The sequence below is a fragment of the Cebus imitator genome, unplaced genomic scaffold, assembly GCF_001604975.1.
Source record: "Cebus imitator isolate Cc_AM_T3 unplaced genomic scaffold, Cebus_imitator-1.0 Scaffold91, whole genome shotgun sequence".
In the NCBI taxonomy this organism is placed as follows: Eukaryota; Metazoa; Chordata; class Mammalia; order Primates; family Cebidae; genus Cebus; species Cebus imitator.
In genome coordinates, this window is record NW_016107406.1 from 3,206,677 (window position 1) to 3,232,125 (window position 25,449).

The 25,449-nt window shown below is 44.0% G+C and overlaps 1 protein-coding gene across 4 annotated transcripts in view; it reads right to left on the reverse strand.

The window, feature by feature from the left end:
- Positions 1–13,430: 13,430 nt before the first annotated feature.
- Positions 13,431–25,449, reverse strand: part of NHEJ1 (non-homologous end joining factor 1) — an 89,806-nt gene continuing 77,787 nt past the window's right edge. The window contains exons 6-8 of one of the 4 annotated variants that reach the window (XM_017535207.2): positions 15,560–15,677; positions 14,717–14,835; positions 13,431–13,902 (exon numbers count right to left, since the gene is read on the reverse strand). In XM_017535207.2, coding sequence (XP_017390696.1) covers positions 13,828–13,902; positions 14,717–14,835; positions 15,560–15,677 — 312 coding nt within the window. In that variant the 3' untranslated portion in view covers positions 13,431–13,827. Of the gene's footprint in view, positions 13,903–14,716; positions 14,836–15,544; positions 15,678–25,449 lie in introns of all 4 variants that reach the window. The other 3 variants (XM_017535209.2, XM_017535206.2, XM_017535208.2) reach the window with 3 other exon arrangements.

Genomic DNA, 25,449 nt, shown 5'->3' on the forward strand with positions numbered 1-25,449 from the left:
CAGGGCTCAAGAACTATCTGCAATATTCTCCATCCCCTTTCCCTCCTGCCCTTCTCCCTCAGATTTCTGGAGCAGGGTCAGTACCTCTCACAAACCAGACAAACAGAGGCTCTCTGTTTTTATGGAGCTGCATGAAAGAAAATTCCATAGGCTTCTGTGGTCACCTATCCCAGTGTTTAATAATAATCTTCTAGAGAAGTTTCGCCTTAAATTGAATCTTTCTCCCTCCCTCTCTAATGCAAATTCAACTTCTCTTTTTCTGGCCTTGGGGATTAGGGCCATTATCCTGCTGATTATTCTTCATGCATTGTCTTGAAGAGTTGTTAAATTACTTTCAATCTTCTTTTCTCCAAGTAAAAGACAATTTCTTTAAGTTCTCTCTGAGGTTCTAATTTATAACCATTTATTAGCTTTTCCATTCTTCCTCTCCTTTCTCCTCTCTTAGACTGTGATTCTAACCTATTGAATACAAATCTGGTAAAGATCTGATCTGTGTCAAATAAGTACTTAAATGCTGCCATAGCTTGGCATGAGGCATGCCTCTGCAGCACAGCCACCTTGTTGGTTGCCACTGGGCTTCACTAAGACCAGACTCTCCTCTGCCAGGCTAACTTAGGAGCAGCGATAGGGTGTGTGCTGGAGAAGCAGAGGGAGTCCAGCGTGTATCAGGTTTTTTCTCTCTGCCAGGTGCTTTACACAGTTAGTAAAATCTCCGCAATAATCCTCTGTGCATGACCTTATTCTCATTTTACAAATCTATAACTCCAAGATCTAGAAGTCAAGTAACTTGCCCGGGGTCCCACAGCTAAAATTTTCACTCCAAAGCTATACACTCTTTTCTCAGGACACAATGGCACTCCAAGATCGGAATCTCAAATTTGGGTCAACATCAGTCCAATCTCCTTCAGCAGAGGAAGGGCGGAGACTGGGAGCACCATAATTTCTACAGCAGTGACCTGGAGCACTTTAAATCCAACCTGGGGCCTCGGTGCCCAGGTCATTTTTTGGCTGCCTATGTTCTTAGCTGTTCAGTAGATGTAGAGTAGCTTTTAAACTGGGCTACTAGTCCCTTAGACCTATCAAACAAAGCCTGGTTCTTTTTCTGATCATTGCCAGCCTCTGCCAGCAACATTAAAATTGGACAGAGGCAGAGTATGCTGCTCTGGAAGCTCCAACGGCCTACAGCATGGGACATGTGACCCCATTAACAGGAGAGAGCTGCAGCAACGGAGCCTCGTTGGGACACCTCGCATCTGTGTCCTGGGCCTGCTGGTAAAATCACTTTCTTCTCTTGCCTTTAGATCTCTTCTCTCCCTCAATCAGCTCTATTTTGAAGAGAACAAATTATCTATGGTTTTGGATAATATGATTAAGTTTTTGTTTGGCAAAGTGAAAGTTAAAAAAATAGGTTGGAAACAGAGGGAAATATATAATAGAACATAATTTAAATATCTACTTAGTAGACTACCATGTTAGTATTTTTAGTTGATCTTAATTTAACACTATATAGCACAAATATAGTGTATTTATATTATACACATGGTATGATATAGCATATCTTCACATCCACATACATACTGCATGGGTCCATACTTCTATAGTCAAATAGTATTTTTTCTCCTAATCCTGCCACTTGACCATATCAATCCAGCTCTAAATCCAAGGGTGGTAAGCCACAACCAGACAAGTTTCAGGAATGCAATTAGTCAAAAGTGCTCCAGTTGCTGAGTGCACAGCAACGCCGGCTCCGTAGAAACGGTAGACCCAGAGGTGGCAGACCCGTGCCTCAACACTGTCTTTGCTACCTTCTACCTGTGTGACCTTAGACAAGTCTCTGAACTTCCATTTTCTCATCTATAAAATAAAAATAACAGCACATACTTCATAGAGTTGTTGAAAGGGTTAAAAATATATAAGCTTTAAAGTACAAATGTTACATATAATTCACTTTTATCTTCTACTGAGTTCACTTAGAGGTAGCAGCAGTTCTCTGATTCCTATTACTCATCGAGGGGGAATACATAAGGAGGCTCATGTGTGGTGCCTCAAGACAGCAGTGGTGATTAGGAGGCCCTACATCTTTCTATTAGGGAATATTTACCTTGACATGGTAGTGTAATAGGCACATAAGAACGCAGAATGCAAACAGAAAAACAGAAGATAGCATTGTCCTCAAGAAATTTACTATTTAGCCGTAAAGATAAATCATGAAAATAAAAGACAATTACAAAGCCACAAATACTACTCCTGAATGAATACAGAATAATGCATTATAAACTAGATAGGTTAGTAGATAAGATGAATTTGGTGCAGGAGAATATGGAATGCAGAGGTGATTGGCCTGGGGTTAGACCTCTTGGATAACATCAGTCCTGAAGGAGGAAAGGGAATGACTGAAAAGAATGAAGAGGATACTCAGGAAAGGGGAGTGGTCCAAGCAAAGATGACAGCCCTAGGAATGATGAAGAGCCAAGTTAGACGATCTAGGAAAGAGAGGAAACCCTAATATCATCTCATACAACCTTCACAAAAACCTTATGAAGTTCATACTGTTATCTTAATTTTACAAATGAGGAAAGTCAGGTTCAGAGCTTTTCCAATAGGGAGCTGGAATTGGAATTCAGGCCCCCACTGACTCCACAGTAAGTTTCTTGCTGAGTGATTCCCAGGGCAAGCATGCTGGGTTGTTGACCTCTGTTCAAGACAATCATTTTCCTTCCTAAATCGAAGGAAGTTTTTCCTCCTTCTAGAACTGTTACCTTCTTCTTGGGCTTTTAATGCCTCATACTTTATTTGACTCACCGCTTCCCCAATGGGATGGTGTCACTCTGACTTCTACTGTTTTTTGAAAAGGTAAGCAACTCCACCAAATTTGGCTCCATATGCAGAAATAAAAGCATACCTGTCTTTCAACCCTCTGATCAGTCCAGTTCACATTTGAAGATCCAACTATAGCCACTCAAAACTAACAATGCTTTGAAAGCTGGCTGTTGATTAGAAATAGGAATGTCAAGCTACCTTTGCTCAAACAATAAGCTCATTACATGGTACTTCAGAGACAATCAGGCATTAAAGACCTTGCTTTGATGACTTTTAAAAGCTAGGAAAAGGCAGAATTACAGAATGTTTTTGCCTCAAGTTAGAGATGAAAGATTCTGGGAAACTCTTATCTTATAGAAAGACATTTACAGATGGACAGACATATAGGCTGGGCGTGGTGGCTCACGCCTGTAATCCCAGCACTTTGGGAGGCCGAAGTCAGTGGATCACTTGAGGTCAGGAGTTCAAGCCCAGCCTGGCCAACCTAGTGAAACTCCTTCTCTACTAAAAATACAAAAATTAGCTGTGCATGGTGGTGCATGCCTATAATCCCAGCTATTCAGGTGGCTGAGGCACAAGGATGGCTTGAACCCGGGCAGCAGACGTTTTAGTGAGCCAACATCACACCACGGCACTCCAGCCTAGGCGACAGAGCAAGACTCTGTCTCACAAAAACAAACAAACAAAAAGAAGAACATAAATATATTTCTGTGCATGGATTATAACATATTGACTAACGAATGAGTTTTATTTCTGAGCCACCATGCGCAGCCTTAATTTCCACTCCAGTCTCTATTTGAGAAAAAATGAGTTGCTTAATAGAAAATCTTAGAAAACACTAGTTCAGTGAATGTTCAATAATACTCAAGCGATTCCCTGGTGTGCCTGTCAGCTTTCTGTAACTGGATTTGTAGTAGTCTACCCACACTCTCTCACCTGGTCTCTAGGTAGAGATGGCATCCTAAGGATGCTGGGGATCTGTAGCCAAAGAAAGCGAGAAAGTATAAAATCAATTGCTTTTTAGTAACTTGTATTCTTAGTTTCTGCCAAATGGCAAGTTTATTCTATTATGATTATAGCTAACAAAAGGGGATTCAACACTCACTCCCACCCTACAACAGGGTACCTCAAACAAAACAGAATTCATTCATATCCACGAATTTCTAAAACCACCCCAAGATACTGCTGGTGTGAACAGGGATGTCTTATGTGTATGATAATCTTTCTTCATTTATTCACTCAACAAAAAAATTTTTTGAGAACCTACTAAGTGCCAGACACTGTTCCAGGTGCTTGAAATGTGAGAGGACAAAAACCAAACCAAAACAAAACAAAACAAAATCCCTGTCCTCATGGAGCTTCATTCTAGTTAAGAGGAGTTGGGGAGATCATTACAAACAAACATAAGAATAAATAACTGGCCAGGCGCCGTGGCTCACACCTGTAATTCCAGCACTTTGGGAGGCTGAGGGGGGCAGATCACCTGAGGTCAGGAGTTCGAGACCAGCCTGGTCAACATGGTGAAATGTTGTGTGTACTAAAAATACTAAAATTAACCAGGCATGGTGGTGTGCGTCTGTAATCCCAGCTATTCGAATGGCTGAGGCACCAGAATTGCTTGAACCAGGGAGGCAGAGGTTGCAGTGAGCCAAGATCACACCATTGCACGCCAGCCTGGGTGACAGAGCAAGATTCTGTCTCTCAATAAATAAATAAATAGGCCGGGAGCAGTGGCTCACACCTGTAATCCCAGCACTTTGGGAGGCTGAGGTGGGTGGATCACCTGAGGTCAGGTCGAGACCAGCCTAGCAAACATGGTGAAACCCCATCTCTACTAAAAATACAAAAATTAGCCGAGTGTGGTGGCACATGCGTGAAATCCCAGCTACTTGGGAGGCTGAGGCAGGAGAATCACTTGAACTTGGGAGGTGGGAGTTTCAGCAAGCTGGTATCACGCCGCTGCACTCCAACCTGGGTGACAGAGTGAGACTTCGTCTCAAAAAATAAAATAAAATAATACAGTTGCTCCTCAATTTACAGTGGCGTTGTGTCCCACTGAATCCACTGTAAATTGACACTATCCTAAGTCAAGAACGCATTTAATACACCTAACCTATCAAATGTCATAGCCTAGCCTAGCCTACCTTAAACATGCTCAGAACACTCACATTAGCCTACAGTTGGGCAAAATCATCTAACGCAAAGCCTGTGTGAAACAGAATGATTACATGGGCACTCAAAGTATGACTTCTACTGAATGCAGATGGCCTTTGCACCATCATCAAGTCAAAAAATTTAAGTTGAACCATCGTCCATTGGGGATCATCTGTAATAATAATAATGTGTTAGGAGGGAATAAGAAAGGACTATGAGCAAAGCACCACATTCTAAGCACCTAAAACAGGGTGAAAGGATTGGGGTACCGGCAGCTTGTGGCAGGAGGGGGATGCAAGGTCAGAAGGCAGATTCCTCCGTTAAGTAGAGTGGTTAATGTAGGTCTCATTGAGAAGGTGCGAGTTGAGCAAAGACCTGAAAGAGGTGAAGGTTTTGACCAAGCAGATCACCTAGGGGAAGAGCTTCTAGGCAGACAGAACTGTGACATGTCAGGGAAATAGTGAGGAGGCCATTGTAACTAAAGAAAACAAAGCTAGGTGGGAGGGTGGGGGGAGAGGAGGATGGAGTGAGTGAGCTTAACGTTCTACTTTCTGATCGCGAGGATGTTTTTCAAACTTTTCATAAAGCTCAGAGTGAAGACAATTTACCCTTTAAAGAAATTAATGTATTGACATGTAAACATAGACACAACATAATAAGTAAAAGTAGGCAACAAAATAGTATTTACATATAGAATTCTTTTAAACTTTAAAAAAGGAGAGAGAGACGTTGTCATGATTCTCACTTTCTCCTTTGTACACTTGAATTTTTTTTATTTTTATTTATTTATTTATTGAGATGGAGTCTCTCTCTGTCACCTGGCTGGAGTGCAATGGCAGGATCTCAGCTCACTGCAACCTCCACCTCCTGGGTTCAAGCAATTCTCCTGCCTCAGCCTCCCCAGTAGCTGGGACTACAGGTGCACACCACCATGCCCAGTTAATTTTTGTATTTTTATTAGAGATGGGGTTTCACCATGTTGGCCAGGATGGTCTCAATCTCTTCACCTCGTGCGTGATCTGCCTGCCTCGGCCTCCCAAAGTGTTGGGATTACAGGTGTCAGCCACCGCACCTGGCTCCCACACTTGAAAAACTTGGGAGGAATGCTGGGTGCGGAGGCAATGACCTATAGTCCCAGCTACTCAGGAGGTTAAGGTGGGGAGATTGTTTGAGCCCAGAAGTTTGAGACCAGAATGGGCAACGTAGTAAAACCCCTTGGGGGGAAAAATCAAAAAAGAAACAATTTGGGGGAATCCATCCCTAAATATCAACTTTGGGCTGGGCCTAATGGCTTTCCTTGATCCCAGGAATCTGAGGCTGCAGTAAGCCATGATTGTGCCACTGCACCCCAGCTTGGGTGAATGAGTGAGACATCTCTAAAATAAATCAATGAAAATTTTAAAAATAAAGGGGAAATTTAAGATGGTGATGTTTTCAGCAAAAGGCAGAGAAGACTCCTCTTTAGGACACCCAGCTTGTGAAGCGGCTGCCTTCGAGTTTGGGCTTGGCTGTCGTGCACCCAGGATGCACCAGGCACAAGTCGCAGCCACACTGCTTTTGGAGGTATCACCAGTCAACAAGGTGAAGTACAGTGAGGCCCTAGTTCCAGCACTATGGACTACTGAACGGTCAAAGTGTGTGTGCATTTTTAGGATTTGACAAATGAAAATAACAGAACTGTGCTAGAAGAAACTATTTAATCTGTTCCTACAGGGTGGGAGTGGAGCAACAGCAGAGAACACCCGAGGATGCTTCTCACCTAGGGTGCTCTGTGATGACTCAGAGACTGCCCTGGCTCCTTTGTGTTATTCATCAAAGCCATTTTGAAGCAGGGACTACTTGGTAGGAGCTGAGCTTTCGACCAGAAAGACAACTTAGGAAATAGTTCCCGGCTATGAGAACCTAAGAGGTATGAATGCTTCTGGATGGGAATCTCAAAGACAATCGCAGTCATCAAATGGAATTGAGGCAGGTAGAGAAATTGGTTTCAAAAGGATCTAAAGATGATGGAAAACATTTCAACAGTTAAGCAACTTAGATAACTAATAGGAAGAATTCATTGGGAAGAAAGATCCCCACTGGAAGCTCCAAAGAATGGGCTATATTACTGATCAGGAAGGGAGATATAGGAAGTCTGCACAGTTGGCTTAAATCTCATGTTGGTTAAACCTCATGTTGTTCACCGACTGGAACTGCAAATGAGAAAATCCAATGGGAAAACATTCCAGATCACTATAGAGCAATTCAAAGGAATGGCACAGGCTCGTAGGAAATGTATTGGGAATGAGATAGAGAAACCCATATTCAACAAGAAACACAAATCATTAAACATGCATTAACTCAAATTATCTACTTATTGACCGCATTGAGTGCTTATTCACTATCACCACCAGCAGGGGCATTATGCTCCTTGCTGAATGGCCACAAAAACATGCTCCCTGTTTTCAATAAGCCCACAATCTGCCACAGCCTCCTGAGTAGCTGGGACTACAGGTGCACATCACCACGCTAATTTAAAAAAAATTTTTTAAATGTTTTGCAGAGATGGGGTTTCACCATGTTGCCTAGGCTGGTCTCGAACTCCTAGCCTCAAGCAATCCCTCCACCTCAGGCTCCCAAAGTGCTGGGATTACAGGCATAAGCCATGGAGCCCAGCCTTAAATTTTCCCTTTAGTACAATGCAGACACTCAATCTTTTTTTTCTTTAATTCAAAATATGATTGTACAGCTTATCCTTCTGAAATAGTCTATTCCCTTTGTCTTGCTGTTCTAATTTTGTAAAATTTCCTGCCAGATTTAATCCACACCTATAAAACAGGGCAACACAATGGACATTACCATTACCAGAAAACCACTCAAGGTGGGCCATCAGTATCACCTTCAAATGTTGCCGCACTGTTATTATTGTCACTGTTACATATAAAACAAAATCATTATTACCAGCTCCGCCTCCCGCCACTAGTGCCTCCCCAACCCTCCCACATGTGACAGGCTTCCCTGGAACCCCCCAGGCAGCAATGCTGAATGAAACTGGCAGTTTTTCCTTCTCATATGGCATCAGGATTTTTCTGTCCTGAATAAGTGCTATCTTTACCATGCATGATTCCCAACAGTACTGCTCTTGACCCCTGAGTGGAGACCCACACCCTGTGGGGCTTCCCTACCAGCTCCAACCCCTTTCACCACCCCCTGCTCAGCCTTCAAGGCCTCAGGTGGGAGGGAAAAGCCAGGATGAAGTGCCAGTCAACGGGATCACCCTTCCTTACTCCATTCTCCCCTCTTCTGTCACCCATTTCTGACTGGCCGTCAGTCCTATCAGGGGTCCATAAAGCTGGGAGGACTCTGGCCCGGGAGAGGGGGTAGGGGTTAGGCAAACAGGACAGGGAGGCAGTTGGTTGAAATTTAACCACAATATTCTCGGTCTCTATTGTTTCGAGTGAGGCCCAATATTTCCACAGCAGGATTATAGGATCTGATTAACCATGTTAGACAACAATGCTGAGCTGGGATGGGCTTCCCCTTCCAGCTGCCAATATGAAAAAGTAAATACAACACATTTCAAAAGGGACTCCCAGCAGCCCCTGAGCCCTACTCCCCAATTCTAACTCTGATACCGTTTTGGGCCCCAGAGCAAAGTGAGGGAGGAAGAGTGCGGCACTGCATGCTCCTTTAACTACTGGCCCTTGGCCCAGTAGGACAAGTAATCCTGGCACAATCTTCCCAGGTGAGTCAATGGCTGTGCGCTCCCCACACCCTGGAGCTCTTCCAGTGCCTCTTCCGGGTTCCCTTGGTAGGCTGGCCCAGATTCTCAAGAACCCATGAGAGTTGGGTGCTGAGTGGGTAGAAGGATAGCAAAATCTGTTGGGCTCCAAATAGAGAAAGAGAGTGGGGTGGGACTTAATAGCTCAGAAGAGTGATAAAGCCTTTGCTAGAATACTAGGGTGCTACCTAATGACTCCCCACGTGCTAGCATAGAGAACTGAGAGCCCAGAGCTGACAGGATACATAAAAAGTCACCACAAAGAAAGTCTCAGAAGATGGGATGAAAGTTCAAGAACAGATGGACTTCTAGATTCTCAAATAGAGAAGGATTCCCTACGGTCCCTCTTCCTCACATAAGACAAGCTACCTTATATCCTCCACGCACTGGATGTTCCCCTCATGGTGAGATCTTCTGAGGCCTTGGCCAAGAACACAAGGGAGAAACAGAGCAATGAGCTGCCCTGGACAAGAGTATCCTGCAGCAGCTTCCAGTGGGTCACCGCAGCTGGGAACACCCCCTCCTCCAAAGTGCGGGCTTCCTTCTCTTCCTGCATTCCCCTCTGTATCTAAGGGCCTACTATAATCCATTACAATTTTGCTAGCCCATACATTTATGGATGTTGGTAACAGAGAGTAGGAACCAAGGTTCTTGAGCTCTGAGTCTGGTGGCTTCCCTGCAGTATGCCACTTACTCCTTTTGAAAGTTTTTTCTTCAAGAAAAATTAGAAGACAGAAACTACTTCACAGCAGAGCTTAGAAAAACATATCCTGATTGTATCAAAACCTAGTCGACATAAAATTATATTCTTTAACGGTATACTACCCCTGCAGCGATATTTTCTGAGTTAGGGTTAAAACTGACCCTACTCTCAAAGAGTATAATCTGATGAAAGGATGAAAACAGAAAAGTGCACAGAAAATGTGTCTAAAACACAGTCTACATTAATAGCATAAGCAGAACAGACAAAGTGAGTTTACCATTTCATGAGGAAGGGTTATTAAGAGAATTTAGGTTTACCCTATACTCTTTGGAGCAAATCTGTGTAGTTTTTAGGTAGGAGAAAATGAGAGACAGAATAAACGGAGAGAGGAAAATACTCCTGGTGACAATGTCAGGAATGAGACCAGGAGGAGCAGCACAGCCTTTTCCATTCCCTACTCCTCTCGCCAGCTTTGTACAGAGTACACAAGGGGCCCCTGCTTATCTCCCAGCAGATGTAGGCTAAGGAGGAGGTAAGGGCTTGGGAAAATGGGAGGTCTAAGTGAAAAGGAAGGAAAGAAAAGGGAGTCCAAATGTACTGCTGAATAAAAACAAGAAGCAGTAGGGCTGAGTATCAAGATGCGAGCATCTCTCCTTCTCCCAGTGCTCACCGTAGGTGTGCTGCACCAGGCCTGTGGAAGGATTTTGGTCTGAACAGGCTAGATTCTTTCCAGTTCAGAGCACAGGAGCACAGATCTCACTCTTTGCCACCTTACACCATAGGAATTCCCTCCTCAAGAGTCAGGGTAAGATGAGACTAGAAGCTTTCTTCCTGCCTTCTCAATAACTTTGCTGTCCCTTGGAAATACTACTTGATCTGGGAAACTGGCTGCCTGGTGACAAGAGAATAGAATGACCCTGATGGGATCTTTTAGGACCCAGCCTGAGCTTTGCTTTTAAGGGTTACTGGGGAAGCCCCATTGAGGCATGAGAAAAGGAGGTGCTACCCAGCTAGAGTGGAAAGGGATGAGGCTTTCTCTCCAAGCAAAGAGTATTCCTGTCCTAGCTAACTATGGGGGACCAGCAGCAAGGCCAAGTAGGCCTTGCAACCTAGGTGGCGCTATTTCTCTACTTTTTAGGTCAAGTTCCTGCAGGAACTTCCTCGAGGTCCCAAGTCCTGCTCCTGGTTTGCTGGCTTGCTCGTGTAAACCACCTTATATTATTTTTTTTTCTAAAAATACTCCAAAGCAATTGAAAGAGTCCCTTCTCCCACCAGCCAGCCCTGGCCTCAGCCCCAGCCCCGGGGAGCGGGCGGGTAGGCGGGGAGGTGGGCCACTGCTTTATTAAACACAGGGAAAACTAATATTTACGGAATAAAATTTATGGAGCAGCCACGAGAATTCGACCCTTTTATGTGCATGTGGAGTGGGGGTTGGGCCAGGCTGGGGGCCTCAGGGAGGGGCCCAAGCCAGGGGGCAGGGCTGGAATACAGCCTGGCTAGGCCAATTTGTCAAAGCAGGGATTTCCCTGGAGTTGCCTTAGGATGAATGATTCTCAACCACCACACCTAGCTTTGGGGGGTAAGGGCTTCAGGGCAAGAATGCTTCAGGTCTCTGGTAGCAATGTTTCTCTACGGACGCATTTAAGCAATACCCCCATGGAGACAGCAGCCTTTGGGGATGATGGGGGCAGTAGATGGAAGGTTACTAGCTATACTCTTACTTAACCTTTTTAGAGTCACACATTCTTTTTGAGAACATGAACAAAATTATGCTCTTAAGATTTTACCTACAATTTTGAAGGATTCACAAGCCCCCAGCCCCGCTGTGATGAAACATGCCTTGAGTCTATGCTCTTAGAATACAAGGAATGTCTAGGGTGAAGAACCCATATTTTCTCCAAGCTTGCTGGGGAAGGCTTTCCATTTTCGATGTGCCTTGTAGATACTAAAAGCTGGCTGTCTAAATTATGCTGAAAAGAAATGAAATATCGGCCGGGCGCAGTGGCTCATGCCTGTAATCCCAGCACTTGGCACTACCGGCCAAGGCAGGTAGATCACCTAAGGTCACAAGTTCAAGACCAGCCTGATCAACATGGTGAAAACCCATCTCTACTAAAAATGCAAAAATTAGCTGGGCGTGGTGGCAGGTGCCTCTAATCCCATGTACACGGGAGGCTAAGGCAGGAGAATCCCTTGTGAGCCAAAATTGGGCCACTGCACTCCAGCCTGGGCAACAAGAGCAAGACTCTGTCTTAAAAAAAAAAAAAAAAAAAAAGCAAAGTAAGCCAGCTGCAGCTGTTCCCAATTCACTTTGATGACAGTCACTACCACATGCACACTCTAGGTCCTGTGGTCTGGAGGTAAAGGAAAGTTATCAGCAGTGATTGGGAATGAGCCTTGGTGGAGCTCTCTGACTCTGCTAGCAGGAAAGCGCATGAGGGTAAGTCCTGGAGTCCTCAAGAGCTACCTCCTTGAAGAGCCCATGGGGGGCAGAGCATCCTACTGAAATGAGGAAGTTCATGGGATAAGGACATGACTGGAAAGAAGGACCTAACATCCTTTCTGGAAAATAAATGTTTTCATTAATATATATAATAATGCTGTTAAGAACTCAGCTATCGGGCTCAAATTCTGGCTGTCACTTATTAGCTGTGTGACTTTTGATAAGTCACTTCCTTCAAGACCCAATTTCCTAGGGTGTTAACAGCCTCTTCCTCATATGATGCTGAGGATCATGTCAGGTGCTCATTAGAATACCTGGTATATATTAGCTGTTCAATAAATGTTAGCTATTTATTATTGTTGCTCTTATAATTATTTTATTATTGTTTGATCATCTTCTCTCCAGACTTGACATCAGGACAGAACCAGTATGTGTGTGTGTATGTGTATATATATATATATATATATATACACATACACACACATATATTGGGTATATGAATAAGGAGGCATTTAACCATCAAAAGTAAATAAACCAGAAATGGGACAGGTGCAGTGGCTCATGCCTGTAATCCCAGCACTTTGGGAGGCCACGGTGGGCAGACTGCTTGAGCCCAGGAGTTCAAGACCAGCCTGGGAAACATGGTGAAGCCTCAGCTCTACAAAAAAAAATACAAAAATTAGCTAAGTGTGGTGATGTGTGCCTGTAGTCCCAGCTACTGAAGAGGTTGAGGTGGGAGGATTGATTGAGCCCAAGAGGCCAAGGTTGCGGTGAATTGTGATGGTGCTACTGTGAGGGTGACTGAATGAGACACTGTCTCAAAATAAAAAATAAAAAATAACAAAAATGGCCTCTGCACTGTGCTCCTGAGTCCTTCCTCTACCCAACGGTTTCCCATGAACCTCTGGGTTCTACTTTCATTCCTGCCTCTCCAAGGCAAAGTTTCAGGCGATCTTACCTATAGAGGAAAACCTGGCAGAGGTCAAAGGACTCTGCCAATCCTGAGACGCCAAAGGGTTGTCTTTCTGTCTAAGATCCTGCCTATCTCATGCAGCCTTTACATGTTTTCCTGCTAGTTTCTATTAGCTGTAGAGGCCAATTCTGTTGTCGCAGAGAACTGCTGTGGTCATTTCCTGTTCCCATCATACTCTCCTATCTTTTCTAACTAAGTTACTTGAAGTGAGGTAGAGAACAAGAAAGTCATCTTCTTTTTTCTCTCACCCCAGGGGGAATTTACCTCGGCCCTAATGCTCGAAGCACTATGCAATTTCAACCCCACATGGTAGTTTAACCTGCTACCTATGCTTTGGAAAGAAAGAGAAAAATGCATCCAAGTCTGGCAAAGGAAAGCAGCAACCACCTCTCTGTCTTGTGCCCGCCATGAAGAAAGTTCTTGAGATCAAAGTTTCTGATGGAGGCTTAGCTCCGGCCACTGCAGAGAAGTTTAAGAAGAATCTGAAGGACTGGACTGAGGGCCAGATCTCATCCAGAGACAACAATGGGGTGGGGACTCAGTGAAATCAGTTGGGTTATGAGTTCCACAGCATAAGTAATTCCAAAAGCAGGGGAGTGTGAATGCTTTTTATTCCATGCAAAAGAGAGAAGTGGGTCTCTGAGGAGCATCTACGGCTGGCTGACTAGAGACTCTAGGGAAAGGTAGACAAGGCTTCCTGAGTATGTTATGCTTTCTTTCTGACTTGCACTATACACCTAAAGTCCACGGTAGAAACCTGAATCTACAGAACCTCCACCAAAAGAGAGGCAAGCACGGGATTCTGAGACTGGCTTCCACTTGAATGGCAAAGGCCAATTCCCAGTTCTCTCGCCCTTATAGTAGGCCCCTGACTGTATCACTGTTGTAGAGGTATTGCTGCCATGCAAGCTCCTTTCAAGGTGAAGCTTGGAAGCTATTCTCCAAGTCCATCCTTATCAGCTGGGCTCAACAGGTTAACTGAAGAGCCCCCTTGGTTTCTTCCTCTTGACCTTTGACAGCGGAGGTCTCTGCAGAGGGCCTGAAGTACCCTAGGAAAAAGGGAACCCAAGTTAGTAGGGGTTTTGAAATAGTTCCACTGAAATTAGGAAAGGAACTTTCTTCCTCTGATGGCTCCTGGTTAGGATGAGGCCTTCTTTTTTTTTTTTTTTTCCACCCAGGCCGGAGCACACTGGCACAATCAGAGCTCATTGCAGCCTTGAACTCCTGGGCTCAAGCAATCTGCTTGCCTCAGCCTCCCAAGTAGCTGAGACCACAGGCACACGCCACCATGCCTGGCTAATTTTGTGTTTTTTGTAGAGATAGGGGTTCACTTTGTTGCCCAGGCTGTTCAACTCCTGGCTTCAAGTGATCCTCCTGCCTTGGCCTCCCAATGGCTGTACTAACAAGCATGAGCCACCATGCCCAGCCAGAAGGAAGAGGCATTCAGGAAGGGTCTGACATAGGTATTTTGAGGTCTATGTCAGGCAGTAAATGTGAGGTAAGACCCTAAGCAGGAGATGTGGATGTCCCTTCTCCCCCAAGGAATAGCCTTGCTGACTATCACTGGCCATCACTGGAAGTGGGATAAGGTGAAAGAGGAGTCGGGACACATCATTGAGTACAAGAACTACAAAGAAGGGACAGCAAGGGAAGGTGTGCAAGATCTTCCCTTGCCATCCATCTAGACACCTACAATCGGACACGACATGTCCAACTAGATACCTACTATTTGGAAGCCTAGTCACAAATATCCCTCAATATTGTTGACGCAGTGCCAACGAAGTGACAATTGCAGGGACCACTGGCTCGGGGGCTATCAGTGCCAACTCTCAGAACACCAAGCAGGAAGCTGCTCTGACTCACCAAGGACTCTTTCTCAGGCGCTGAGAGGGTTGGGGCTGAAGAGACCAGTTCTTCTGGCTGATTTTGACACTGGCTGTCAAATCCTTCCAGGGAAGTACTCTTTGAGGTCTGAGGATCTCCTGAAATCAGAAAGATCAAAAGAAGATAGTGATAAATGCCTTCTTCTTACCAGGAAGAAATTAGCATTTACCAAGCATTCTGATAAAGGCCAGGGTTTGGTTCAAATATATAAGCAAACAGAAGTAGCCACAAGTCCAACTTCCAGCTGACTTTCGGAAAGCCCTGTTTCTGCCATGAAGATTTCCCCAGGCCCATTTTCAGCAGGTAGGATAAGTGTTTCCTCAACTCAGAATAGCCAGCTGTTCTTCTACACATTCCCTGACATGTCTCAGGTAGGGAGGGAGCTTAATCTTTTTTTTTTTTTTTTTAAGAGATGGGTTTTTGCTATGTTGTCCAGGCTGGTCTCAGGCCTCTGTCACCTCAGCCTCCCAAAGTGTGGGGGTTACCGGTCTGAGCCACTGCACCCAGCCAGGGAAATTAATGATTCTCTTGGTGCTTTTGCTAACCCTTCTAAGCACCTAGACCAATGCCATCCAATCGAACTTTCTGCAATGATGGAAATGTTCTGTGTTTGCATTAACTTGATAGCCACTAGCCATATGCAGCTACTAATCACTTGAAATGTGACTAGTGCAAAAAAGAAGATACATTTTTAGTTTTATTTCATTTTTATTAATTTAAACTTAAATAGCTACATGTGGCTAGGAAACTATCATATTAGATAGCATCAACCTAGATCTTAATTGTATCCTCAGACAGACCAGGTACCTCTGGAGTGCTCACCAGCGCCCTGATGCTTCTGTCCCACTTGGACCTCTCGTTTGGCGACTGCCATGTACAGACTCTGAAGATTCATGACAAAGGGCCTTCCATCACCAATGCTGCATGCCTCTGGCAGTTTCTGTAAAAGAGGGGAGATATTGTCATTGGTTACACTGTATTACTAGAAAAGAGATCTAATACCCCATTTGCAGAACCAGCATCAACCCCAAATGAATTCATCTAAAGCAGTTAGCTCCAACAGGAGGCGTCCATATCCAAGTCTGGTGGGACCAATATAAAGATTTCTTGGGACACCTCCTCTGAAGGGCAACTCAAAATGTATATCTTATTTCCCCTAATCTTTAGGTCTATTATGTTTTCCCTTGAATACCCTATAGATTTCTAGGCTCTTTTTCCAAAGGGATGATTTCTTAGAGGGCTATTTTAGGAAATCATTTCCCCTAAATTTTCCCTGAGCTGTACAAATTACTATTTTCATTAAATTCATTCCTAAACTAGAGAAAAATGATAAAATTCAGGATAAAGGAGAGAGAGCAAAATGGTGATTAATGACAGACTGAGAGACAAGAAAAATTATGGAGCTGTGATATTCAGGCAGAGGAGACAGGAAAAATAAAGTCAACAAGGTTTTTGAGGTCTCCCTGCCATTTTCCATTCCCACTGCTGTCCCGCCATCCTTTACTATCACCCACATGCTCACAGTAAGCTGAGATTCCCCCAAGGGGGTGAAAGCTGTTCTTGACGGGTAAAAAAACTTACTCTTTTAAAGTATGAAGTGTGCATGCGTGCGCACACACACACACACACACACACAGAGTACATAAATAGATTTTTGGTATATCTGTGGCATTAAAATTTCCAGAGAGGGACTGATTAGGAAAAAATGTCTTAAAAGGTTCCTTAGGGAAGTGATAATTTTTAAAAGACTGAGAAACACTGCTATGATTACATTATATTTATCTGTTTCTTTCCCTATAGAACGAACTGTGGACTTATAACCACAGCAAAGTGCTTTGCATAGTTGTAGTTTCATACACTTGGCTAAACTGGGTTGAGGTCATGGCTGAAGCCTGAACAAAATGCAATAAAAATGAGAGGAAAAGAGTAGGGTATCTAGTGGTCCCAAATCTGGCTGCACTTCGGAATCTTAGAAAAGGCCCAGAACTATTTCACCTGTCCCTAGGCGTGAAAATCACCATGGTTCCCAGCCAACTTAACAGGTCCCCAGGGGCAACCACGCCAGCAGCTCACATGGGAACCAACCCAAGAATCCTGGATTGGCCCATATCTTGGGTCAAGGGCACCTTTTTGTGCTATAAGGGCATTCATTTCTGAAAGCCCCTATGGAAGAAGAATAGAAAAGAGAAAGTGTGAGAAGCAGGAAAGCAGGTGCTAAACCAGTCAGGATTAGGCAGTTAAGGAAAGAGGCAGTAGCTGAAAACCTTGTTGATTACCAGGAAATGTCACATACATTTCTACTCCAACCCTATCCCCATAAAGACTATATCAGGCCTGGACTTTCACTGGAAACCACAGGCAATGAATCAGAACCCCAAGTCCAAACTTTGCCTCTAGCCAGTAATCACACTAGGAGTCTGACAGCCCTCTGGCAGCATTCCCTGAGGAATGAACTGAAACAGGGAAGGTAAACTATCAAGCCACACCACCTCTACTCTACCTCACTCTCCTTCCTAAGGTCAGCTCTCCAACTCCCAAGACACCTCCTTCAAAAGAGTGTTCTCTCCTCCACAGCCAGAGAGTCCTGGTGGTGGGGAGGCAAATGGCTGCCCTCCTTCCTTATGTCTTGACCTCTAGCATCTCCCTTCATACTACCCAAGAAATGTAGCCTCTCTTAGGGTCAGTCACACATGATTTGGTAGGCACCGTGCTGTCCACACAAATGGGTTAGGCAGAGTGAGGCAGTCCATAGTCATTTCCCCTGCCCTTCCATGGAATTAAACAGACTCATCAATTTTCCAGGGCGATCTTTACTCAGTTCAAGTATTTAACCTCAAGACAAAGTGCCAAAAATGCTGGACCTGAGTCTAAATGTGAAACCTAATCTAAGCCCTTCCTCTGTCCTTCCCCTTCTCAGAGAGAACTGGTCCTGCAGTTGCTGGCAGTTATTCCACCTGACTATCTATTCTCAGAAAAGTTCTAGGAACAGCATATTGCTACAGTTGTCAAGTACTTAACATGTGCTAGGCATTGCTCTAGTACTTAAAATGTATTAAACCATTTTTGTGTTTTCTACTACCATTTCCCTGGCATCTAGAAGAACCCTGAGCTCATGGTAGAGGCTCAATAACTATTTGTGAATGAACAGGCATGGTAGGCACTAACATGGCCCCATTTGGCTGAGGTAGTCCCAGCTAGTAAGTGGTAGCACAGGATTAGAATCCAGGCAGTCTGGCTTCAGGGTCTACAAATAGAATTACCATCCTATTTACTTCTCTGAACAGCATTATTTTAGTCAAAAGGGCAATCCAGCTTCTCCCAGGATCACAACCTGCAATCCTTCACATCCCAGATCACCTGCCATCCAGCTAAGGAACAAGCTTCCTAAGGTGACAAGAAAAGGGAGCATATAAAAAGGAGACAGCTGGACCAGACTGGAACCTGCAGGGGCTGAGAGGCCATACCCTTCATCCCATTCTAGCCATTCCCCATTATCAGGGATTCCTTGGGCATCATTCTCAAAATATGCTAGGGAAGAGAGGTGGAGAGGCAGGAGCTTGGGAAAGAGAAACATTAGCTTCTGGGGCAGGACAATGGTAGTGGCTATCTGGGGCAGGCAGCAGAGATCAAAGGGAGAGTGCTGGAGTTAGGAGTAAGCAAAGTAAATACTGCCCCCTCCTATAAGTGCGACTGAGCCAGGAGCACAGTGTACCGGCCACAATGCGGGTCACCGCCCAAAGTGGGGAGGGAAAGAAGAGTCAGGTCAGCCTACTTGCAGAACATGTTCATCTAATTAACCCAGAATCAATTCTAAGCACAAAAGTTACTGAGATTCTACTATATGCGGGCATTACAGGAGTCGGGGCAGGGAAAACAGATGCATCAATCCTTCCCTCATAACAGGTCTGAATTAATAACAAAGATAGGTAACTCAGAGTCCCTACTTCAAAGAGTTCATATTTGCATGTGGGAGATAGGCAGACATAGGTTGTTTCATTTTTCAAGTGATTTGCTATAACAGAGTTCTAAACAAAGAGTAACAGGAAACCAGAGAAGATTCTGACACAGAGTTCTGCAAAAAGAACCAGAGGTGGTGACATCAAGGTAAGCCTTGCAAAGTTAGACTTTGGATGTGCTGGAAGTAAGTGAAGCACAAGGTGTGAAGACAGCATATGTGGATGTCTCACGGGAAACAAGATGAGAAGGCTAAGTACACATTCACTAGTTTGCAGAGGACTTCATTTTCTGAATTAAGGTTATGCCCATGGGAATTTCCTTTTGTTTCACAAAGTGGCTTTCTCTACAACTGTTTGCCAAAGCTTCCTTGGCTCCAAACTCATATTGATAGAACAATGAGGAATCCAAAGCTGCTTCTAGGTTTCCCTTTTTAGACTCTCTGCTACATTTACCTAAACTCTTAGTACTTCCTCATTACTTACTTCTAGTACTATGATTTTTCAATAGCCACAAGAGCTAAATTACTCTCCCATCTCCAATTCACTGGGACTTTGGACCCTTGTATACAGCCACAACAGCAACTTTAGACAAACCAAAGTGATAGAAATCCTGCAGAGCATTTTATTTCCCCTTCTTGTCCCTACCACAGCCCATTTTGGTTCCACGGGTCCAACCTCCCCTCTTTAGAGGTAACTCTCATCTTCATCAGGTCTAAACTCACTCCCAGTGGTCCAGAAAGTCCAAGACTCTCCCAGGATTTGTTGGAGAGCTTCCAGTTAGTACTTTCAACTAAAAGTACATAATCTGCCTCTCCTCCCTGCCTCATTCCTCCTTTCCTCTGAGACTGTTTCAGAAAAGAAACTTTAGAAACCTGGGTAAGAAAGGCTAGATCTGATCTACTGCTCACCCTATAAATATGGGCCCACAGTCTGAGGATACAGATTTCATGAAGAAAAAGGGAAAATGAGCTAACTGGAGCTCTCCAGAGTCAGCCTTTGAGCAGGTCTTTGGTTCTGACACCAGTCCCAGAAACTGGCACAGACCCAAGGGGCTGGCATTGACCATCACAATATCACAAGGGCAGGGCCCCCAACATGTGACTTCCCTATGTAAGAATTCCACTCCTCCCTCTTGCAATGTGGTAAACATTGCTGGTCTGGATACAAACCTCCTTCCCTCAGGAGCCCAGGTCTCCATTTAGGGAATCAGGACAACGTTCACCATTAGCTCATCTTACGGATAAGAGCACATTGGAAAACTCTTTTAAGGTCTCAAATTGCCAAAGCGTTTGCCAGAATAAAGAGAAAGGAACAAGAAAAGTAATTTAGGAAGAATAATCTAATGAGAAGGACTCTTCAAGAAACGGAACTCCCCCTCTGCCAATCCATTCATATTTAGCAAATATTTACTGATCATCTACTGTGGTGTTCGGGACTATTTAGATGCTGGGAATATCGTAGTAACAAAAGAGATAAAATTCCCTGCCCTCTTGATGTTTACATTCTAGAGGGGAGATCACCAACAAATATAAAGCTAATTAAAATGTGTACTCTGTGAGATGGTACTACAACGATCCAAATGAAATCCCTAAATCAAAGATAATCTGAAATGGCCCTGGGTTCACAACACAGTAGTTTACTGCAGTAGTTAAAGGCTGAGAGTCAGAAGGAAAGACGAACCCAACGCCCGAGGACAGTATTGGGGTTTAAAAAAGAAAGTCCAAAGTGGCTTCTCACTCAAACAGGAAGAAGCAAGACTATCCAAGAATTAGGAAAAAAACTCTTGGAAAAAAAGCCAAATACACTTTAAGTTCTGGCTTTAGAGTCTCAAAAATGTGGATTTGTACCTAAGATGGTCTTCTATTTGCTAGCTGTGACACTGTGGGCAAGCCATCATGCTTAATGGTTTATTTTGAGAGAGGGGAGGGAAAGGAGAGACAGACACTGGGAGTCAGGCACTGACGGATCAAGACTAACAACACTGACATCACAGAATGTGTGAAAGGATTAAATGAGAGTAAGTGCCCAAGAAATGTCTGCTCCTTCCCTCTGCAAGGACAGTGAGACTTTTCTTGCCTGGCCCTACTCCAGTGAGTGCTAAGCGGACTCAAGAAATGCCCTAATGATGAAGTACATAAAGAAACCAGGTCTGATCCAATTACAGATGGTCCCTGACTTAGGACTTTTTTATTTTACTGATGATGTGAAAATGATAGGCATTCAATATGCTCCTTGACCTATGATGGGGTCTCTGGATAGTCTCATAAGTCAACAATGCACTTTCAACTCAGGATATTTTTTTTTTTTCTTTTGAGATGGGGTCTTGCTCTGTCGCTCAGGCTGGAGTGCAGTGGCACGATCTCGGCTCACTATAACCTCTATCTCCGGGGTTCAAGCGATTCTCCTGCCTTGGCCTCCAGAGTAGTTGGGACCACAGGTGCCTGCCACCATGCTAGCTAATTTTTGTATTTTTAGTGGAGATGCAGTTTCACCATGTTGACCAGGCTGATCTTGAACTCCCGACCTCAGTTGCTCTGCCTGCCTTGGTCTCCCAAAGTGCTGGGATTACAAATGTGAGCCATTGCACCTGGCTCTACTCAGGATATTTTCAACTTAGGATGGATTTATTAGGATGTGGCCCCATTGTACATTGAGAAGCATCTGTATTAACTTCTCTCCACTGGCGTCCCAAAGCATACTATTGTCTAGTAATGCAGTGACCGGTCAAGGTCCAAATCAGGAAGACATGGAAATCTAGCCATGAGTAACCTCTGGGTAGTTCACTGTCCACCATCACCACACTAGCTGACTCCTCAGTCTCTAGTAATGACCGAGGCAGCATTGCTTTTGCATCAGAAGGTCCTGGGTTTAAATCCTGGCTTTGCCAGTTACCAGCTTTGTCACTAACTCCTTTTAGCCTCTGTTCCCTTACCAGAAAAATGAAGAGACCAACAGCTACTTTGATGAGGCTGATGGAAGGATTCCATGGGATGATATGTATAAAGGGTGCCTGCTCAGTAGGTATTGTCTTCCTACCTCCTCCCAAAAGCCCCTGCTTCTCAAAGCTCTCCTTTACTCTCCAATTCTTCAGGACCTACTCAAGAGGCCAAGGTTTCATCTTCATTCTCTCCACCCTCTTTTATGGGTGGCAAGTATAATAGTGAAGAGTAAAGTTGCTGTTCTCTCCAGAAGCACACAAAGCACAAACAGCTTGCTTCCAACAAAATTTTAGCAAGAGTATTCTACACAGCCCAACTTATCCCACAATGCTTCAACCAAGAACTCTCTCACCACCATTTCCTGCTTCCTGATGTGGCTTGTGCAAAATGATCTGCTACATCATTTCCATTTTTAAGTAATATACACTCAATAAGGGCTATTTGGAAAACACAAAAATACAACCTGCAGATACGGGTCATAAAAATAGCTAACAGCCAAATGGTTTTTCATGGGATTAATTTCACAGTTTCCTCAGAGTCTGAGAGAAAAAAACTACTAGGACAGAGAAAAGAGATATGGTGGTGATGTCTAGATTTTTTAGAAGACAACTATTTTATTCTCCTTTCTCCTCATTTCCATTTTCCACAGCAGCTCATTTAGATGAGCTACCTCTGAGTTTTAGAAAATATCCAACCCTGATACTGGGTCTCCCTCTTTGTCCTCACAGAATACTCCTTTATCAATTCACTGATCAGAAGACTTGCTGATTTGGGAGAAAACATAGTACCCTAAATACACAAGGCACACTGCCCTTGAAGGTCTTCATGTGAAATTGAAGAGAGAGCTAACACTGTGCTTGTGTTTGGTCTGATTTCGCTTTGTTTGGGTCTGTGCCTGCAACAAGGTCTTCCCTGATCATTCTGCCCTGCTGCTGCCGACCTCGCCATGCTCTATGATTAGCCTCCAGCTCCTGAGCATCCACTCAGTGCTGGGCTATAAGGAAAATGAACACACAGACACTCAAACTTAATCTTGTATAGCTACCTTGCAAATTAATTAAATCATAGTCCAACGCGCCCATCCCCACTTTTAAAACAAGCTGGGAGAATAGATGCAGGCATACAGTCACATACGTAAACATGCATGTATGCAATCCAGTCAAGTTACTAAATCACTTTCTTTGTGGCTTCCCTTCAAAATGAGATAATTTTGCTGGAAATTTCTCTCATGATGCTGGAAATGCAATAGAGTAAGCTAGGTGCAGAGTTCAAAACAGTTCGAGACAAAGTCCAGGTCCTACGGATACTATTCAGATTTTTCTGGTTCAGTCTGTGGCTTGGCTAGCTCTCTGGACTGCAGATCAGAAGAGGAGGGGGATGGGAAGAAAGATTACAAAAAGAGGTCCAAACAGAAGTTTGGACTTTAATATTAGTAAGATTAACTTTGTAAATGCTTTCTGTGTGCTAGGTACTAGGCTATGCATTTTGACACATTATCGCAATTTACCTCCACTGTTACTCTATCAGTTGGGCTCTAAAATCATTCTCGTTTTATTTAATTTTGGGTTTTTTTCTTATTTACTTGTCATGACTTGAAGCCCAATCTCATTTTATATATAAGAAAACAAAGGCTGGAAGAGATTCAGTAACTTGACCAATGTCACAGCAGAATGGGGAAACAGAAGGTGCCGGAAGCTGAACTCTAGAACCTACACTGGAATCTCTACACTATAATGCCTCTTACCAACGAGACATCCATCTCTCCCCCTACCTCCCACCTCTGTAAGGAAGGTGTCCCTGTGCTGAGGTTTAGTGGTACTAGAAGCTGGCTCTCACTTCCGTTCTTAAATCTCCAAATAGCTCAAGAGGCTGAAAGAGGGAAAAAACAAAATGCCCTCTAGAAAAGGAAAGCCTTACTTCACCCCTTGAGTGTCCTCCAAGTGTACTGGAAAATCAGAAAAAATGAATCTCTGGTATGGGAAGTCTCTAGACTTGAATCTCCTTTTAAAATAAGTACAGCCCCTCAGAGTCATAGCAGGAAGGCCCCTCAGCTCTGCCCCCAAAGAAAAATAATGGTAAAGGGAGTGGAAGTGAAGGTGGGGGTGGGGCAGCTGCTCTCATAAGAGCCCTTTGTGGTGACTGCCTCTGAAAGGAGGTTTTGCTAGACAAGGTGGAACTTCTCAAGGTGACAAGCAAATGGTACAGGCTGAGCTGTGACCCTCTGCTTGCTCCATAACCACCCCCTCCCCTTTTGGAGGGCCAGAGCCTAAACTGTCCCTGGAGCCCCACCCAGCCCCAGCACAAACCATGGCTTTCTAGTCTGGAGGGCAACTAACGAGCAGCAGAGGGGCTGGGGGAACGAAAGTGGTTTCCTGGGGGGGACAAATCCTCAGAGCCCCTCAGAAAGTGCAGGAGCAACTCTCATTCCTTCTGTTCTCTACTCCCACTCCTCCAAGAACAAGCAGCTCCTGTCAGCTCTGGCTCAGGGAAGGGGCTCCAACCAGCCTAGCGGGGGAACAAACACTTTGAACATTATTTTAGCACCTCTCTCAAAGTCAGCCACCTCAACATCCTCTTCCCAAATACAAGTGAAATAATGGTAGGGACTAGAAAGAATAAAAGCATCAGATTTAATAACAAAAAGAAAACCACAGCGATAAGGCAGATAGTCTGGCTCTGAAAGCTCTTCATCCCTGCCCTGTGCTACCTGCACCGTGCTACCAGCACCGTGAAGAAGCGCAGATTCCTTTTTTTTCCTCTTAGTGGAGAAGAGAGGACAGTCAACTGGGTGTGGGGCACAAAGGTGATTTAGAGGACCCTGCAGTCTTCCCTGAAGGACCTCCACCACCCAAAGTATTCTCTTTCACTCCAGATTACACGCTTGACAGCTGGGAACACAGCCCACAGCAGCCACGTTCTCATGGACTCCCTGCCCCAATCCCGCCTGCTGCCTGCCTCTCTGTAGGGTGACAGTGTCCTCTCTGGTCTGAGAAATCTTACTCTATAGGGTGATGTACCACCTCCCCCACCTACCACACATACTCGAAATAAGATAAGGTACTGATATTCATGACTTTGAGCAGGTAAAGATTTCTTAACAGGACACAAACCATAAAGGAAAAGATTGATAAATTGGACCAGATTAAAATTAAGAACTTCTATTCATCAAAAGAGACAAGAGAGCAAAAAAAGCAAGCTATAAAGGAGGAGAAAACACTTGCAATACATATAACCAACAAAGAACTCATTTCCAAAATATATTAAAAACTCTTAAAAATCAGTAAAAAAAAGACACAGTCATATCTAAGGCTTAGTCATATTTAAATGACCAATAATTACACTAAAATGTACAGAATCTCATGAGAAAATTAAAACCACAACAAGGTATCACTGCATATTCACTATAATGGCTAAAAGGAAAAAGGAGGATAATATCAGGGGTTGACACATGGTACGATCAGAATTCTCATAAACTGCTTGTGTGGTTATAAACTGATATAGTCAGTTTGGAAAATGGTTTGGCAGTATTTATTAAATCTAAACATATACACAACTATGACCTAGCCATTCCCCTTCTGTGTATTTATCAAACACAAGAAGGTATATAAGTTGTGGTACAGTTTTACCATAAAATATTACATGGAAGTGAAAATTTTAAAAGTATGGCTACAAATAGCAACATAGATGAATTTCATTAATATTTTGGGCCAGGTGCAGTGGCTTACACCTGTAATCCCAGTACTTTGGGAGGCCGAGGCGGGAGGATTGCTTGAGCCCAAGAGTTTGAGAACAGCCTGGGCAATATAGTGAGACCCTT